The sequence below is a fragment of the Lepidochelys kempii genome, chromosome 17, assembly GCF_965140265.1.
Source record: "Lepidochelys kempii isolate rLepKem1 chromosome 17, rLepKem1.hap2, whole genome shotgun sequence".
NCBI classification, from domain to species: domain Eukaryota; kingdom Metazoa; phylum Chordata; order Testudines; family Cheloniidae; genus Lepidochelys; species Lepidochelys kempii.
In genome coordinates this window covers 18,425,658-18,446,156 of record NC_133272.1, presented here as the reverse complement: position 1 = coordinate 18,446,156, position 20,499 = coordinate 18,425,658, and the positions used below count along the sequence as shown (strand labels likewise).

Genomic DNA, 20,499 nt, shown 5'->3' with positions numbered 1-20,499 from the left:
AGCATCGACTGGGCTATTTTTAGCTTGAGTCTGCTGACTTGGACTCGCTGATGAGGTTTTTTTCCCTGTGTAGACATACCCTCAACCTTGGGCAAGACATGTGGGCCCAGATCCGCAAAGGTTTTTAGGTATTGAAATCAATGGAAGTTAGGCCCCTAAATACCTTTGAGGATTTGGGCTTTGGCTCCATCTTTAAAATGGGGATAATAGTACTGACCTGCCTCACTGCGATGTTGTGAGGACAAATGCATTAAAGATGGTGAGGCGCACAGATACTGTAGTCGTGGGGGCCATGCAAGTACTGAAGGGAGCGAATGTAATGTCTGATTACACGTCAGCTGGCTCTCTTTTGCTGGAACAGAACTTAGGGCGTGTGTTTTCCTCTGAACATAGACAGTGTTTGTACCTTGGAAGGATCTGTCCACTCAGTACTGCATGTTTTCATTTCACAGCTCCATATTAGAGGCCTTATAGGGTCTGTCTTCACTGCAGCTGGGAGCGAGCCAGGCTTGAGAGCCTGAGCTCCAGCCCATGCCACAATGTCCACGCTGTTACTTCTAGTGTGCTCACTCGAGCCTCGCTAACGAAAGTCTGTCTACCCAGACTGGAAGGCTCGCTACCAGCTGCAGTGTAGACAGACCCATATAGGGCTTAATTTTGAGCCTGGCTGCCTGGCCATTCAGGGGAGTAAAGTAAAATAAGGAGCTTCCTCACTCCCCAATGCAAGCTACTTGCATTGCCAGAGCCGGCAGGGAAGGGGGAGGGAGCAGCTGCTGGTGGGGTGCTATCAGATGTTGGGGGGGGAGAGGTCAGAGTCTTAGCTTCTTCCACCCCTAACCAGCCAGCCAGCATAACTCAGCCAGCACTGAGAGGAAAGTAATCAGCACTAGCAAATGGGCTGGCAGAGACCACTGCCCCCAAGAAGCAAGGACCAGCTTGTGGCTCTCCAAGTCTGGTTCCTGCACTGCTCCTGGGGCAACATAACCATGTACTGCCTCTTACTCAGGCTGGATTATCAGGTTACAATCCAGGCCACAGAAAGCCACTGGCGACAAAACTCCTTGGTAAAAATGCACCCTGTGTTCTGTAACCAAACAGCATTTTTCTGTGTTTATATATTTGTTGCACAACTAAGTACTGAATCAAACGTGGGAGAAAATATAACCAAATACAACCCTCTCATGCTACTTGTGCACGCATATTTCCTTCCATTATAAGTGTTGTTGTCTTACCTGGTGTTCCAAGTGTTATTTATTACCTACTTGATCTCTTTATTTCTTTTATAGTCTCCAAAAAAGGCAAAGAAGAAGACAGAAGGAGGTGGTTCCAATGTATTCTCCATGTTCGATCAAACCCAGATTCAGGAGTTTAAAGAGGTGGGCCAACTTTGTTATCCTGTATGGCTATGTTATACATCTCCCATCACTGCCTAGGATTAGTTTGCAGTCGTTACTTTGTTCATCTGCTTTAATAGAATACACAGTTGTTTTCTGAATCATCTTAGTGGTTTGGCTGATAACTCATTTTGCTTGTTCACTTTTATGAATTTTTCTTTCTTTCTTTCTTGACTCAAGATCTAGGTATTACACGTTATTTAAAAACCTACAAAGCTCAATACAAAAAAAATTACTATACAATTCACTCAGAAAATCACATGCTTAAGGCTATTTACATTCAAGACATCATTTAAGCATATGCTTAACTTTAAGCATGTGTTTCAATGCTGGGATACTTTCCTGAACTGGGGCTTTAATTAATGGATAGTTCCGTAATACACACCTTTCTCTAACAACTAGGGTGACCAGACAGCAAGTGTGAAAAATCGGCATAGCGGGTGGGGGCTAATAGGAGCCTATATAAGAAAAAGACCCAAAAATCAGGACTGTCCATATAAAATCTGGACATCTGGTCACCCTACTAACAACCCAACCCCCAAACCAGAAACCAAATTCCACGAAACCCTCAACCTACCTCTTCCCAAATGCCCACAAAAATAAGGACTTTACAGTAATGCACATAAGGTTAACTAATTCAGGCTCCTGCAGTTCAAGAAGAGTCTGGGTTAACTATGTATTGTTGATTTCTTGATCAGTTACCTGTGTAGAGTCAAAACTAATGACTTGGGTATAAGAGCTGAATGAATAATTAATGATGGATAATTTACTTGATGTATTTAGGCTATTTTCCTTCTTCTGGAATGTCCATGAGCACATCAGAGTTTCCTCAGATTTGTCATTTTAAATTATTCATTGCTTCCGCCATGACTTTTGTTAATTTGTATATTGACTGCAAGTTGTTTTGTATGTTCATTCTTTGAGCTGTGTTGATTAGCTCTGGATGGTCAGAGAAGATGTATCCTATCATGTCTGTTCCCCGAGTGAACAAAAGCACTTCCAGAGTGACTCTTGGGGTGTGTGAATATATACAATTCATTTTCATACACGTGGCTTTAAAATTCACTTTCCATGAGGATTCACGTTATTGAAGCTCAGTGTTATGAACGACCATTGGAACCCACACAAGAGATTGTGAACATGACCAAAGAAAATTCATCGAAACTGTTGATCTTTTCTGTGGAATTAACAGTAAGTGTTCAGCACTACTTAACCAGCTTTTATCAGCAACATAATCAATGCCCCATTTTCTTTCTTAAAGGGTTGCAATCTAAAACCCAACTGCACAAACTAGAGCTGGTCAAAAATGCCAATTTTTGTGTGAAGTATTTTAAATGATCATTTAAAAATATTTCTTGCAGAAGTTTAGTTTTACTTTTCCCTATTCAAACTCAAAACCTAAAACCATTTTTGGTAAGTTTTCAGTTTCTGGTGGAAAAACTGGGGAATTTTGACTAAAATTAAAAATTAAAGCCATTTTTCACCAAAAAGAGTCTCACACCCTCCCCCAGATTTCAGCCAACTTTATACACTTATGGCCTGATCCGAAGCCCATTAAAATCAATGAAAAGAGTCCTGTTGGCTATAATCAGCTCAGAAGATTATTCAGTGGAACTATTCACGTGCTTCAGATTGGGCACATTCTCAATTACTTTCCTGAATCAGGGACTAGCACTGAGTTTAGTACAGACCATTGAGTTAGTCCTGCTGAGTCAACAGTGTGCCCTTGTTGCCAAGAAGGCAAATGGGGCTGTATAAGTAGGGGCATTGCCAGCGGATCGGGGGACGTGATCGTTCCCCTCTGTTCGGCATTGGTGAGGCCTCATCTGGAATCCTGTGTCCAGTTTTGGGCCCCACACTACAAGAAGGATGTGGAAAAATTGGAGAGAGTCCAGTGGAGGGCAACAAAAATGATCAGGGGGCTGGAGCACATGACCTATGAAGAGAGGCTGAGGGAACTGGGATTATTTAGTCTGCAGAAGAGAAGAGTGAAGGGGGATTTGATAGCTGCTTTCAACTACCTAAAAGGGGGTTCCAAAGTGGGTGGATCTAAACTGTTCTCGGGTACCAGATGATAGAACAAGGAGTAATGGTCTCAAGCTACAGTGGGGGAGGTTTAGGTTGGATATTAGTAAAAACTTTTTCACTTTTTCACTTTTTACACAGAGCTGTAGACTACAAATCTATACAGATTATGGTCGGCAGATAGAGTGAGCTAGCTATATGTACCTGTGGATGTTACCTCTCATTATAGTTAATGTATATCCATAAACAAGAGGACATCAGAGCTGGTAAAAGATACAGTACCATGGAAATGGGCACAAAAGATAGGTAGAGAGATAGAGACAAGGTGGGTAAGGCAATGTCTTTTACTGAACCGACTTCTGTTGGTGGAAGGGACAAGCTTTTGAGCTTCACAGAGCTCTCTTCAGGTCTGGGGAAGGAAACCAGAGTGTTGGAGCTAAATACAAGTTGGGACAAATAGTTAAGGATAAGGAGTTAACACGTGGTGGGAGACCACTTAAAATGAAGTGGGCAATTCAGGGGTAGAGTATTAAGCATAAGGGTTTACACATGCTGTAGGAGACTACTTATAATGAAGTGAGGAATTCAGGGTAAGCAGGCAATGGGTGTGTTACAAATTGTTGTAATGAGCCTTAAAACCAGTGTCTCTGAGTCTATGGTTTTGAGTGTCTAGCAGAGTTATGAATTTAAGCTCCCAGGCTTGCTTTTTGAAGGGTTGTGCAGGTTTCCTTTGAGGATGAGTACCAAGAGGTCAGATCTGGAGCGATTGCTTCATGAAAAGTGTTCACCCAGGGGTGAAATGGTGTTTTTGTCTTTTATCATTTTAATGTGGAAGTTCATTTGAGAGTGCAGTGATTGTCTGGTTTTACCCACATAGTCGTTGTTGGGGCATTTGATGCCCTGGATGAGATACATCACATGTTCATGCCTATATAGGCATGTAGAACTCATGAACCTTGAAAGGTGTGTTTTGGGAGATGTTGATCATTGTAGCAGTGGAGATATGTCTGTAGGTTTTGCATCTGTTGTTCTGGCAGGGTGTGGTACCACTTTGAGTTGGTGGATCCTGGTCTGTGGGGAGCTTGCTTCTGATGATCAGCTTGGTGAGACTGGGGCATCATTTGAAGGCCAGAAGAAGGGGTTTGGGAAAAATTTATTTCAGAATGTGAGCCCCGTCCAACATGTGGTTGTAATTGTTTGATAATACCTGATATATGTTCCAGTCTGGGGTGGTAAGGTGACAACTAGGGGTGTGCAGTCAATGTTTTTCTTCCCCTCCTGGATTGAAGCATGTTCTCCCAGGGTATTTGGGTGTCTCTTTCCATGATATGATCTACTTCACTGACAGACTGTCCTTGTTTAGTGAAGGCTGTTTTAAGTGTGTTTAGGTGTGTATCCCAGACTTCCTGTTCAGAGCAAATTCTGTGGTATCTGAGTGCCTTGGTGTGGACAACAGATTGTTTTGTTTTAGAGTAGCAGCCGTGTTAGTCTGTATTCACAAAAAGAAAAGGAGTACTTGTGGCACCTTAGAGACTTACAAAGTTATTTGAGCATAAGCTTTCGTGAGCTACAGCTCACTTGATCGGATGAAGTGAGCTGTAGCTCACGAAAGGTTATGCTCAAATAAATTTGTTAGTCTCTAAGGTGCCACAAGTCCTCCTTTTCTAGATTGTTTTGTGTGTCTGGTGTGCATTTGTGGAGATAAGTGTGGTGATCTGTGGGTTTCTTGGGTCTTTTGTAGGGTTCTGTTGCTGAAGCTAGTCATGATGTCCAGGAAGTTGGTGGTGTGGAGTGTTCTAGAATGAGTTTGATGGATGGGTTGTTGAAGTTATGGTGGAAATGAAAACATCCTTGATGTATGTCAGGCATATCATTGGTTTGCAGTGCATTTTTCCAGAAATTCTTCTTTGAGGTGGCCCATGAAGAGGTTGGCATATTGGGGAGCCATCTTAGCACCCATGGCTGTTCCCATAGCTTGGACAATGTGTTTGTTGTTAAGTGTGACGCTGTTGTGAGCGAAAATGAAATCAATGAGTTTGGTGATGCATTTAGAGGGATATGTGAGTGTTGTACATTATCCCGTAAGCATTTGAGGCAGGCAGCAATGCCATCATGGTAAGGGATGTAGGTGTAGAAGGAGGTGACATCAGTGGTGGCAAGGATGGTGTTCTTGAGGAGGTGTTAATGTGGCGTTTCTGGAGACAGTTGGTAGTGTCTTGGGGGAAGCTGGCCTGTTGTGTGCTGAGTGATTTGAGGATGTTTTCTCTGAGTACTGAGTTTCCTCCAGTAAGAGTGCTGTAGCCAGATATTATGAGTCTGCCTGAATTCCCTTGATTGTGTGTCTTTGGGAAGCATGTAGAAGGTCCCTGGGATGGGTGGATGGATGGATGGATAGATAGAGAGATGGATAGATAGATAGATAAATACCACTTTCAGAGATATTATTGGTTCTTCCAATGTTGCCATTGTAAGCTCAGGAAAATATCTCTCAAATCATTAAAATCTTTCAAAATATAAGAAAATTTTAAATTATGACCTTTGTGTGTATGTAGGTAGGTAGGTAGGCAGATTGGTATATTTAATGATGAATGGAGAAGAGGTTAAAGTTCCAAAATTGTGTGTTGGCTAAAAACTACAAAACAACAAGTGTATTTTCTGCAAACTATCAAGAATTGCCTGACAGGAGATATTTTAGGTCAATCATTCAGGGAACAATTAGACCACAGCCTGAAGGACCACAGTGTGTTGGAAAGGGCAACAAGCCTGGGTTGAATAAATAACACATCAAAGTCGAGATTTCTGAGTTTTCTTCCTTCACTTTTGTGTTTTTATTTCCTCTATGAGACTTTCCTGTTAGCCACCACAGAACTTTGATTTTAACTCAGTATCAGTTTGTGATGGCCACTGTTGTTAATTGTCTTACAGCTTGTTCTAGCTTCACAGGGCAATGTGATATAGGCAGGGGTACACAACCCATGTAACAGCCTCTGTGGCAGCTGTGACTAGAGCTTCCCTAATCCAAGCTTTCACGGGTTAAAGCCTGAATGGCTGGATCTGACAGCACTGGCATAGACCCAACTAGATGCTGCTCCAAGTGTTAATTTAGTAAGAAGAAGTTTGGGTGGGTTTAATTAAATCTCTTGCCAAGATACATTAACGTGTTGAAAGTAAGTAATGCAAAATAACGCTGTACGTTGTGGATTAATAAAGGAAAGATAAATATTCCCCTTTCTAACACAAATATAATACCACATTGATGAGTATCAGGATTTACAATGGGCCATCAAGAGGCAATGGTAACATAATGCCCCTTTTCTCTTAATAGGCTTTTACCATCATGGATCAGAATAGAGATGGCTTCATTGACAAAGCAGACCTGAGAGATACATTTGCCGCACTAGGTGAGTGAACAAATAAATAAATAAATAAAAGTACTCTAAATGCAATTTAAATTTCAAGCGCATATGAAAGGATTATATTAAAATTAGAGCTGGATGAGTCATAAGATATGCATGAGGCTCAGAGAGCCAAAGGGAAAACCTGCCAAACCTGCTCAATTTGATCCTTCTCCTCTATGGCTGGTAGCTGCTATCTTGGCTGTCTATCTCTAGCAGGGAAGTTTACTGAGCAGCCCCTTTCAAAGGCTAAATGAGGGCCATTCTGGGATTCGTTGGCGGGTGATAGAGAGTGGTGCAGCTGACATCCTCTCCTAAGAGACTGATCCCTCCCCATCAACCCTTTCATAATTAGCCCACCCAAGTAGGGGTCCGTGCCAGGCATTTCTGATTTGCCTTTTTATCCAGGCTTCTTGAGCTGCACCTTTTTCATCTAAGAGTCCTGTAAATATCTACCAATTAATGTTTCTGTCATGGACCAGCCGCCATCCTTCCCACGCCAACGTGGGAACTTCATGTGAAGGTCTGTTCCTCTGTGCCCTGACCTAGATTGGAATGTGTGTGTCATGAGGTTAAGAAATGCCTTTTTCAAGTCATAAGTCTAGAGCTCATTTAACACCTTACAACATCGGGCCTTCCCATGCAGTGGAAGGTCAAAAGGCTCATAAACCCAAACCTGGAGATACATCCCTTTTGCAGCATTTGAGGCTTGAACAGCAATGTAGGTGTCTGGGCTTTTGCCATCTGGATATTATCAAGAGGAGTTAATGATTAAAATCCACAATGCTCCCTGTGGTGGAATCAGACTTCAGTAGAGTCCATACTGCAGCTACCCAAATCTTTATAGTGATAGTGAGGAAACTGCCAACTGTAACTAATGTTACTCTGGAATGTTCATTTCCTAGGGCCAGTTTCTGATACCCTTAATTCATGCCAGATAGCATCTCACCCTTCAGCTAGGCCCACTGAAATCAATGGGACTGCACACTTAGCAAGGTACGACTCAATTTGAGCAGGGCTATCAGAATCTCAACTCTAGTCAAGGTCCTGCAGGGAAGAAAGGGAACAAACAGGGTTACCCAAGTCATCTGTCCATTCTTATTATGATTCCATCATCACAAAACCATCTCATGTCGGGTGACTGTGTACTAGGACAAGGGCTGAAATTCTGGATTTCACCCGTGGGGAAAGAGAATCAGTTTCTTCAGAAATGGTTCCCCATGTTGGCTATTATTGCCCCCATATCTATTACTTTCCCCTCCCATTCCTTCTTTTGCCTTTTTATCCTGTAGCCAACTCCTTCAGTTTGTTTTATGACGGTGACTTTTTGAATGACATCTACCTGAAGTTGGGAATGGGTGACCAGAGATGGGTCACTGGATGATGACCTGCTCTGTTCATTCCCTCTGAAGCACCTGGCGTTGGCCACTGTCAGAAGACAGGATACTGGGCTAGATGGATCATTGGTCTGACCCAATATGGCTGGTTTTATGTTCTTATGTCTTACCACATCATTAACATTGTTCTGCTGAGCCCAGACCACGACTGTGGAAAGGGGGTAGTGTGGAATCACTTCTTGAAATAAAACGATTATTTATTATGAAAAATTATCTCTGCTACTACAGGTCGTTTGAATGTCAAGAATGAAGAGCTAGAAGCCATGGTGCAGGAAGCTCCAGGTGCCATTAACTTCACTATTTTCCTGACTATGTTTGGTGAAAAACTGAAAGGTATGTACCATTGGTGGGTTAGAGAGGTATCTATCAGTGTACTTATATGGACCTCTTTGTTGTAATACGTCAGCACCTCACAAACATCGATCTATGCATCTTGAATACACCCCTGTGAGGTGGGGAGGAATTGTCTCCATTTTTGCAAACAGGGAATTAGGGCACAGAGAGACTAAGTGACATGCCCTAGGACGCACAGGGAATCTGTGGCAGAGCTGAGAACTGACTCTTGGTAGAGTGCCTTAGCCACATGGCCATTCTTCATTTTTCCTGCAGGTTGGAGACAGATGACCCAACCTTGGTGTGATTCATATCAATGGGAGTTTTGCTATTGACTTCAGTGTGACCAAGATTTGGCCCAGACACTGCTGATTAGTGGGCAAAGTGAACTGATTTAATCTCAGTTGACTTCACTAGAGTTATAACAGAGGGGAATTTGGCCCAATGTCATGTAAAATACAGAGATTTCTGCCACAGATACTAGATTCTAACCAGAAGCCAGTAATTTAGTTCAATTTTTTGCATTGTACATGGCCAAGAATTGCAGAAGAAAGATCCCAGTGGCTAAGATGCACCTCCAGTCATCTTTTCAATAAATATTAATGAGGAGAGAAAGCTTTGGCCTTCGCATCAAGGTAATTCTGTTCTATTCTGTTCTGTTCAGGTTCTTGTACCACCTTCATCCCCTTACAATCTGAACACCTTCCGAAGTCCATTAAGTGTTATAGCTAGTGTTTGCTGTCTCTCTCTTTCCTCCCATTTCCTCTCAAGGGGGAATATTATGTTGGGATTTGAAAAAATAACAACATATTTTTGAATTATTTATTTCATGTTTGCTGTGTTGTGTGTCTATATTATTGAAGTCAAGGTCAAAGAAGTGCTCCTTGTTCTTGGAACAGAAAGTGGTAAGGTTTGAGGTGGACTTGAACTTAATATGAGTTAGGTCAGTAGAACCAGTAATATCTCTTAAAGTTTATCTGATCTCTCGTTCTCTCTCTAATCTGCCCATCACAGTGGCATGTGCATCTTTATTTATTTAAGACAAACCCTTAGACCCTTAGGATATGTCAGCCCTGCAATCACAGGACATGATTGCAACTCGTGTAGACATACCCTAGCTAGTTTTAATCTGGCTAGTTTGGGTACTGGAGCGGTGAAGCCATGGCTGTACAAGTCTGGTATTCTGGGTAATTACTTGTGGGGCTAGCCTGCACCAAACTGCCATAGCTAGCTACATTAAAGCTAGTTCAGGTATATCATCACGCACCTGGTGATTACAACGTCGGCATACCCTCAGAAGGTAACACTCTGCCTCCTTCACAGTGCTCTAGCTGGAATCTGCTGGATATCTTGATTCACCCTTCTGGAGTGCACTAGTGCAGACTCCTGCCTATTCGTAATGTCCATGATCACACAGCGCTTGGCAAGGTGCCTCTTTTCCTTTCTGTCCTTTGCCTCTCACAATTGCTGAAGCCTGGTGGGATTCCAGCCCTGCCAACTGTGTGGCATGAAAACAGAGACAGCACAGGAAGGTAAATGGGTGAAGTGTACCCCTCTTGTCCACAGGTTTCCTGTTGGCTATTAGCAGAAGAGCTTTTTTTTCTTCTTCTTTCCATTTGTCAAAGGGAAAATCACAGCTGTGCTTGTCATGCCCTTCTGGTTGGGTTTGTCATGCAAAATAAGGAGAGCGAAAAGACTGCACATTCCCAATCAAAACTAATTGGGATGAAGAGTCTTTGTAGTACAATTATAAAGGGAGAATGGGCTGGAGGAAGTGGATATGGCAATTTTGCAACACTTTTTATTATCTAAGTACCACTCAGAGAGTTTGGTGAAAGGTGCTTTCTAAGTAAAATTTGTTGTGCTGTAATTGATTTCTGTCATAAAAGGGGAGCTGGGATTTTTGAGACAAGCTTTAGCTTTGTATATTGATATTATGATGCCAGATGAACAGCTAACAAAACTCAGTTTATGTTAATGCCAACCACATGGAGCTGTTTCTACAGGGATTTGGAATAATGCAATTTGTACAGAAAACAGAGATGCCTCACATCAAAGAAACCACTTTATTTACTAGCTAATCAATAAAGAATGCCTGCTGCACTGCTTCTCTTCAAAGCTGAAGTCCAAGGATATGACAGAGTAGAAAATGTGAAACGCACTAAGAGGAAAAAAATCCCCCACGCAGAGGTGACTGCTTAAAAGGCAACCCCCTCCTCCGAGCTGGGATAAGTTTCACTGCATGGGACAATCGAAACATTAAATACCAACACTCACTGCATTGAACGCATAGCCATTGCGGTTTGAAATTAGTGTCCAGAATTTTGCAGAAGAATACTCATGGCCGGTGGTACAAAGGCCTAGAAAGAAGTCCTCTAGTTTATGGATCATTGACCAAACTGTTATGGGCCACCCTGTCAGTTCAGCTACTGCACAGCCATGTGCTAAATATTCTTGTGAAACCTTGAGCAAGAAAGAAACTTCTTGGGGAGTGGTCAGGGAGTGTGGATTGATAGACAGAGCAAAGAACTGGGAGTCAGAGCTCCTGGGTTCTGTCTCTGTTACATTGCATGACATAATGGCATTGCTACATTGAGAGCACATTTTCCTATTATAATTACACTTCAAAGACTCACCATTCCAATTAATTTAAATGATCTGTGTGGCTCAGTTTACTTGTTGGAACATTGGATTTTGTACTACTGTTGTTAATGGTTATTTGTATTATGGTACCACCCACAAGCCCAAACCAATATTGTCCTCAGAACTGTAGAGACACATAGTAAGAGAGTCCCTGTTCCCAAGAGCTTACAGTCTAAATAGAAGAGACAGACCCAGGGTGGGAGAAAGGAAGGAGTATTATTTCTGTTTTATGGACACAGTGAGTTTGAATGACCTGCCCAAGGTCAAGCAGAAAGGCTGATCTGAGAAGAGGAGCCACGTCCCCTGAGTCCCAATCTAGTGCATTAGCCAAAAGACCGTCTCTTTTCTCTAACTAATACTTATCTGCTTCCCAGGCCTGTCAGTGAGGGTTATATGGTGCTTTGAGATCCTCAGATGGAAACACAATACAGAACATAAGGACAATTCACTATTGTACATTGATCATCCTGTTTCCATTGCATTTCATTGACACTTCGTTTTGGTGACGAGCCCCATTTCCTTTGGCGAGGGAAATAACCTCTCCTCTATATAGTGGAGAACAAGTAACATCAAAAAGTGTTTTTACAAGGAACGTACAGTACAAGATTAAAGGAAGCCAGCCAGGGAAACAGTTTGTTATATTTTCATTTCTGAAAGCTGCTAATCCTCTGGGTACTGATATTGGAGACCAGTTCCTGGAAGTTTTCTCTCCTGCAGACACAGAATAGATATGAGTTATTATTTTTAAGCTTCTGAACACTGAACTATTCACCTTTATTGTTTATCTGACATGATAAATGCTGCAGACTTAAGAAACCTTTGTCTTCAAACCCACGACTGCTGGGTTCTCCATTTTGCTCCATTTTCAGATGAATGCAATTATTTAGCAAATATTAGACAGCCATACAAACATACACACACACACAGAGACATCTACATTATATTTCATTTTCTTTTAGGCACGGACCCAGAAGAGACCATTCTGAACGCTTTTAAGATTTTCGACCCAGAAGGAAAAGGCCACATAAAGGCAGACTAGTAAGTTTATTTATAATCCTTAAAAAAAATAAGTGCACTGCTTAAAGGGGCAGTTTAAAGGATGTACATTCTACAGTATTCTAAGAGGCAGATGAGCTGGCAGGCAGAAAAGCATGTAGCTTTGTAAACTACAGTCAAAAGACTAGACAGTTGTATAAATGTCCTTGTATCCCCCCAAAAAGAGATGTTATTGTCTTTAGACATTGCAAGAGGCAGCGGAAATGTAATCACATGCATGCCATTAGATAGCCTCTTTTCAAGGTTTGGATATAAATCAACACACGACCCATTCTTTATAGATCAACTCCATATGTAAAACGAAAATGAGTGTCTGGTGCAGAACGCTCAAAGAGGGCTTGACTTGAAGGGGAAGGCTAGTCCTCTTTTAAAAATAGAGCAATCAGCTTAATTAATACAGGGAGACGGCTTTGGAGAAAGGATCTTCCCTTGTTAAATGTTTACCATTTGAGCCCTCTACTCCTAGATGATTATTTTCTCTAGCTTTCCAGATCACCAGTGGACATTGTGGAAGCCCCATCATTAATTATTACCAGTAGTAGTATTTATTATTTTAAATACAGCTCCCCAACTGTGCTTATATAAAGATGTGAGGCCCAATTTTTATTTACATACAATAGGCCTTTCTACACCAATCTGGCAGTGTAAAGGAGCTTGAATGTGGGTATTAAGTGGCATAAAGGGGCCTTAATATAAATGAGAATCAGGCCCAAGAGATAAATTATTTGAAGGAGGGCAAATAGCTAAGGAACTCTGACCTATGAGTTCAGTGGGACTGCTCACATGGTTGAAGTTGGACGTGCTTAAATACCTTGCGAATAAGGGCCTAATTACTTATGCTACAACAGCCAGTTTTGGGGCCTTTCACAATGTCCATTTTGTAAATGATACTAATTAGGAAGCCATGAGTTATAAAATGATGACACATCAAGGGGTTCTGTCAACACTGTGATAACGTGAGTGAACCTCCAGCCATCTGTGCTGCTTTCAGACTCCCTGATGTGTATGTGTAGCCTGAAGCAGAGTATTCGTGGGCTGTGTTTGGTGTAACTGATGGATAGTGCAAGTAAATTAAAAAAAAATAAATTAGTGTACAATGTCTTCTTTATTTACTGTTATTCATTTCTCTTACACTTGAGTCCCCAATCAGTATCAGAGCCTCATTGTGCTTGGTACTGTACAAACAGAGAGTAAGGGCATTTCGTTTTGCAGCAAGCTGGGGTGTGAATCTCCCCTAAACTTGCCTGCCACAGTCTACTGTCCCGGTTCACTCAGCTGATGCACGACAGTTTGTTAATGTGCTTTGATCTAGTCATGTTTCAAAGAGGACTAGATCAAAATGCATAAATGAATTGTTAGTACATATCAGCGGGATCCATGCAGACAGTTAGTCAATGGCAGGCTAGCACTCCCAGCTTGCCATGAACTAAGTGTTCATGGAGATGAGCCCTAAGAAACAACCCTTTCCCTAAAGAGTCTACAACCCAATTTAATCAAGTGGGTGTAGCTAACAATTGGAAGGAACTGGAGGTAAGAGCCCTCCTGTTTGTTTTTAGGCTAATATTATCCAGACAGTTTGGGTTAGAGCTCCTTCCTGGGCAGTGGGAGTGGGACACCTGAAGTGACTCAACATATCAGAGTACAGTTTATCCTATTGCTAAGTAGGCCATATCACATGGTAGTGAAATCACAACCTTGAAATACGATCTTCTGATGGCACCAGAACCATAAAATGTTATTTTTCCCACCACCATCTTTAGCAACATATTGTATACCAAATATGCTGCTCCCCTTCCTATGCCTGAGCCTGCAGTCTTTGCACACGCCAAGGTCCAAATGAAGCCTCTTAAAGTCTGGGGCAAATTAGCAATTAGGAATGACTCCAAAAGTGAAGAAGAGAGCATGATACTTTTTTTTTCCTTGACGGAGAAGGTCACCCTCCCCACTTCCTCCGCACAGCTAACATTAGACAATGGTTTTAGTTCATCACCACAACAGAGCATAATGTTTACTTATTAGACCCGAGGGTAATGTTGATCATTACAGAACAAACCATTAAATCAATTCCATAAATGTCTTTGAGGTTTAACTTCTATTCATATGCTTCCAAATTTTAGACATTTGAAGGTTTTGCAATCGTTTTTACAGTGGCTCACCCAACCCTTTCAATACGACAGTTAATATCTTAATAAATAATACTCCTCCATATTAAAAACAGTGGGATGGCTCGCCCAAACTCAGTCACATAGACCTTTCAGTCAGAACTTATTTTTTAGGTTCATATCGTTAACATCCTTCTGGAGATTTTTATGTCTCTTCCCGCTGCATGTTTTCACCTCTTGTCTGGAAATGACTCACTCAGTCCATCCGATGGCAACTGGGATGGACTTTTCTAACCTTTCCAAAAGCTCCAGGAGTTTGTAACAGACTTCCAATTTCCATGACAAACTTTGTTTCTCCACATCGTTTTACCACACACAAACTCCCTCTTATACAACGACGTCAAAAAGAGAAAATATTTTGGGCCAGATTCACAGCTGGTGTAAACTGGCATAGCTTTTGGAAAGGTTAGATGACTCAGTCCCAATTCTCATTGATTGAACTGAGTCTGGTCAATGTCAGCCACTTCTAATAATGAAGTCAATGAAGCTATGTTGACTTGCACCAACTCAGGAACTGGCTCTTTGAGTTTCAATGTTTTCTGGCCCTTTGGAGACTCGACTCGATAGGACTGAATTGGGGATGTTCTCCCATGATCTAGACCAGTGCTTACATGAACCCATATAGCTTTTTCCAAGACTGCATTGCGTGATGGGCTCCTCCCGTTAAAAAGCAACTTGCCCCATGGATTTCAAAGGTAATTTTCTAAAATTATTTGGAAATCAAAGGAACAACCAAAATATTTTAAATATTAGAACCAGTCGATATTAGCCAGAACAGATATAATCTCGTGTGCCACATCAAGGCAAATGGGCACTGACTGGTTTCTGTAAAGTCACCACAAGGCTTTGATTTTTTTTAATTTTTTTTTTGGAGAAAAAAATACTATGCAAAAAAAAAAAAGTACATAGCTTCTAGTTTTGGAAATTGTGAGTGTTCGTTTCCCTGTAAAATAAATAATGGAAAATGTGCATAGGTCCTTAACTCAGTCCTCCTTACTTGTGAGAATGCCAAGGGTGGCCGGGCTATGCATCAGAAGATTATAATTAGATATTCTTTTTTTCTTTCCAAAAACACTCTAAGCCTGTGAACAGAGGACACATCGCACCCAGCTCTCTTCCTAATTCAAGCCTGTATGAGATGGAAGTTTATTTGGGATCCCTAAAACACAACAAGTAGTTTTAAGTGCTTCTTCCCATTCACCAAGCTGCTTGGTGTATCCAGCGCCCTCCTATTTATGTTTTTCTACTGCTATTTTTTATAGGGTGCAAATATCCAATTATCAATGTGTTTCCATGAGAACTATCTTGCTGGCTTTTAATTACTGGCAGCAGCAGATCATGTGATAATTACATTGCAAAAGCAATGGTCATGTAACAAATGGTCTGGTTAAGAAGACAAAAATTATTAGTGACAAGGAAAGTCTTTATATGACTTTGCTAAATAAAGACCGTGGGAAAAGAATACAGGAAATTTACTGTAACGTAACTAGAGCTGTATTAAAATATAGAGCTCTGTGGAAAATATTTTCCAGAAATTTTGCGTGGATATTTTCACTATTTTGTTCCTCAGGCGCCATTGGTAATCCAGAAATTTCATTTCTCACAAAAAGAAAAGGAGTGCTTGTGGCACCTTAGAGACTAACCAATTTATTTGAGCATGAGCTTTCGTGAGCTACAGCTCACTTCATCGGATGTAGCTCATGAAAGCTTATGCTCAAATAAATTGGTTAGTCTCTGAGGTGCCACAAGTCCTCCTTTTTTTTTTTTTGCGAATACAGACTAACACGGCTGTTACTCTGAAATTTCTTAAATTTCTGAAAGACCTTAGCCTAAGAACAGGACCTCAGACTGTCACAGTAGGAGAAGGCCCTTACACCGGCAGACAGTGATTTTGATTCTTTCTGTTATACCTCTAGAATTAGCTAAGTGATAAGAATACACCTAAATTCTTAGAGTATAGGCCTTTACAGACAGGCCTGAATATCTATATCCTAACAACTTCTATCATAAAGAAATTCTGATTTTTGTATTATTCATTCGCACTTTTCATTTCACAAGGGTTCTATTTTCAGAAGACGCACCCATGACGTTGCACAGGGCTATTTTTTATGCTTTTCAAAATCAGTTCCATTTTCAAAAATGTAAAACTGAAATGGAAATTGTTGGATTCAATTCTTGTTTCAAATTCTCCACACACATCTAACTGTGACCCACTGTCACCAATTTATAATCTATTTCCTCTAGATTTAGGTCTATATCTACTTCCTCTAGGACTTTCTGAGAGTGCACAAGTATCCTTTGGTAACAACAACAATAAAGACACGCCTTTAATTTGCGCTCTAATAATTGAATAAAGGATGCGGAAAGGTTGAAAGTAAAAGTGATCTTGGCTTATCTACACACTAAGTTGTACCATTTTAACTATACTAGTATAGTTAAAGTAGTACTACCCCACCTAGAGTGGACACGGGTTCTTTATACTGGTACAGCTATTCCTGCACTGGAGGGGAATAAGCTATACCAGTATAAGGTACGGTTATACTGGTATAACTGCATCTACACTAGGGGTTGTAGTGGTTTAACTATTGGGCTTAATATAGGGGTAAATGAGTGAAATTTAATGGCCCATGATACACAAGATGTCAAACGAGATGATTTAAGGCTCCCTTCTGGCTTAGAACTCTATGAATCTGAGAATTTCAATAAAAAAATCACACCCCTATTTGACATGTATACTAGTACAGAAACAATGCGTAGGCCAGCTAAGGTTCTGGCCCAGAGTATTTCGCTCTTTGATGTCATTGCATAGGAGGGAGTTTGTGTGTGGTATAAGGTCTGTGTTAAAGTTCAATAGTTCAAGATTAAGATACTTTACCTTGAAATACAGCAGTTCACAATCTCCTCTGGGAATGAGTGGTTGCAAAAAAAAAAAAAGGATACTCATGGTGATTTGGAATAGCTGCTGGAGTTCTTTCAAATCTTCTTTCTCATGTCCTCTTTCTCATTTCATGCTCTGTTTCTTTCATCCTTAGACGTCACAAAAATGCTCTTTTTTTCAGTTTTGCTAAGTTACACACATTTTTAAACAGCTAGCATGAAAACCACCATGTTAGGGTAAGATAAGCATTGAAAATGGCTATATTACAAATATAATAACTGGAAACAATCTTAAAATGTTACAAAGCAAAATAACTTGGCAGAACCATGTGGTGACATTGATGGGGAAAGGCTCTTGGAACCAAGATATCACAGTAAATCTCTTACAATATCTTTCGAGGATTAGCAGCTCTAATTTATGCAGTCACACGCATTTTCAGAAAGCAGCTTGCAATCTGAGATGTGATCTGCAGTTATCTTCCTTTAACCAGGTAATTTCATTTTATTTGAACAGCATCAAAGAAATGCTTATGACACAGGCAGACCGATTCACTCAAGAAGAGGTAAGGACCTTTTACCTTCTTTGAAATACGAGTATCCCTCTAGCTGCTATTCTGCAATGGGCATTTGCCCTTCTTTTGCCTTATGAATTCAGCTCATGTCAAGATTGATACAGAGATCCATGCTAGCTCTGGTAATTAGGAACTATACAAAAAACCTCCCCTAAGTTATTTCGTGGCTAAATCAGCATCACATACAAAAAGCATTCCTCAGATTTCCATGGAGATGTAAAACTGACCTGTAGTCAGCTGTTCTGTTCTGCAGTGAGCTAGGCAATGAAGTTCTGTTGGGTGTGGGCTGGAACATTGATCTGGGCTGCATTTCTGTGGGAATTATCTTGTTTGGAATTTTGTTGGATTCCTGAACTAATCTATCAAAAGTTCTTCTTTGTGTGGGACTTAGCCTGGGTTCTGCCAGCTGAGAGGCAGGGCTCTGAGAGGAGGTTCAAACTAGAGTCTGTTAGTTGAGGGGCTAGACTGGAGTACTGAATGGAATTCTATTGGGTGAGGGGCTAGCTTGGATGATGATGGGATTTCTTTTATTTAGAGGGCTGTATTGGGTTCCAATGGGAGTGGGTTAACTAGGTCAGCTGTGTTGTGATTCCTGTTCCAATAACCATTGAAGTCAATGGAGGATTTTCCATTGTGGGCTATGGACCAGGCTTCTGAGAAGCTGAACTGGGTTGGAATTCATATGGAGATTGTGTACCCTGGGTTGCGAGCACCTTGCTAAAACCTGCCCACAGCATGAGGAAGCATGCCTGCCAGGGGTCAACTCTCTGCTTCTCCCAGCCAAAGGCAACGCAAGTGCTCCCCTTGCAGGCACCGCTGACCCTGATGCAGGTTAGCAGTAGACACACACCAACCCCTGACTCCTCCAAGCATCCCTCTGAAGTGCCCAGCCCCCATTCCACTGAAGGGTCACAGAACTCTTAGTTTGGCTCCTCTGAAAGGAATAGCTCATCCCAGCTCACTAGTTACACCTTAGAACACAGCTTCACTTAACACACAGGACTTAGATTTGTTTACAGAGAAAGCGAATATAAGTTTATTTAGCAAAGAACAGAGATTCATGTGAAGCAAACTAAAATATTGGAAACAAATGGTGACACAGAAAATAAAATCATAGCACACCTTCTAGAGCCTACACTCAACTAACAAGAGGCCCTCTTATCTAATATGGTCCTACTTTCTCCTAAGTCCTTCCCAGAGCATTTTCCCACCAGGATGGCCGAGACTCTTCTTTCATGAGCCCATCCCTGCTGGCAACTTGTCTCCCTTTCCTGAAGATAAGTGGGGGTTCATCTGCATCCCAGTTATAGTTCCAAAAGTTCATCGTTTTGTCTCCTACACGGAATAACCCTTGCTGCTTTTGTTTTTTCCTGCAGCCCTCCCCAATCAATTTGCTTGGACTGTAAACAGGCATCTATTGTGAACCATACAATGCTTAGTTTGCACATGACCAGTCAGAGAGAGAGAAGCATCTCTTGCCCCCTGCCTGACAGGGTCTGTAGATCACCTTTTGGTGTTCTGCCCTAACTTGCCCAGACCTAGAGAACAGGTATATAAACATAACTCCCCACATATTTTCCATATGTACATCCCACAATGATTATGATGACCAGCGTGACACAGGCTTTCAGCAGACACTTTATATGGCACATTTTGGCCAACTCGCATGGGGATCCCAGACCCAGGGGATTTCTGTAACCGTTATGCACCTTTGTACCCTCTGCCAGTTGGCACAAAGATTTCCCTAGGTCACAGAGATCAGTACAAGTTCCTGTCCTACCGTCCTGCATTTGTAATGCTTATTTCCTGTTTGTTTTGCAGATCAGCCAGATGTTTGCTGCTTTCCCTCCAGATGTCTCCGGTAATCTTGACTATAAGAACCTTTGTTATGTTATCACCCATGGTGAGGAGAAGGACTAAGAGGAGATGAGCGTCTCCTCTGAAGAGATCTTATGCTGCATTATTTCCCAGTGCTTTTGTATGGGGGACAGAGAGCTTAGCATTCAGCGTGCTGAAACCATATGGTCATCAGAACAGAACCAATAAAACAATTGAAATTAGATTAAAGTTATGCTTCTGTTTTTAGAAAAGCTGAAAATACCAATTTTGTTAGTTTTGCCCATCCCCTTTTTTCCCATCAGTGGTTTGAAGTGGAATTTTCTTGACGAACTGGTACTTTCATGATTTATTGACCGTTCTAATGTTCACCAGATGGTCCACTGGGCAGTGCAGTGTTGCTTAACCTTTGTCTTTTATACATGAGTGCCACAAACTCATTGAGAAATGCTCTAGCTTATTGCATTGGGAAGAGCATTTTGTAAATAGAATTCTGTTCCATTTCACAGCCCCTTACAATGAAAGTGTAAATAAAAAAAATAAGTTTTTGTCTTCTGTCTTAGTGATGTGGTCAGTTTCATAAATCACTTGACTTGTTTGCCGTCATGCAATAAAACAGAAATTGTAGAATTATCCTAGTTTATTAATAACAGAATTGCAGCACTTTTAAGTAGACGCTATTGGAAACAACTGAGGGATGACCTTCCACCCTTAGAAACACCTTTGTTATAGGGGGAGGAAATTATTCCTGGGTCAATCATACAAGCAATCAGGGTAGATAAATTGTTCACCAGTTTCTAGTTTCATCA

General features: G+C 41.3%; 1 protein-coding gene across 1 annotated transcript; it reads left to right on the top strand.

Moving 5' to 3' along the window:
• Positions 1-986: 986 nt before the first annotated feature.
• MYL10 (myosin light chain 10) lies at positions 987-19,854 on the top strand. The gene is made up of 7 exons (XM_073315318.1): positions 987-1,064; positions 1,287-1,376; positions 6,745-6,820; positions 8,440-8,544; positions 12,147-12,225; positions 17,797-17,845; positions 19,676-19,854. The coding sequence occupies exons 1-7, from the start codon at positions 987-989 to the stop codon at positions 19,772-19,774; spliced, it is 576 nt and encodes a 191-aa protein (XP_073171419.1). The 3' UTR covers positions 19,775-19,854.
• Positions 19,855-20,499: the final 645 nt, after the last annotated feature.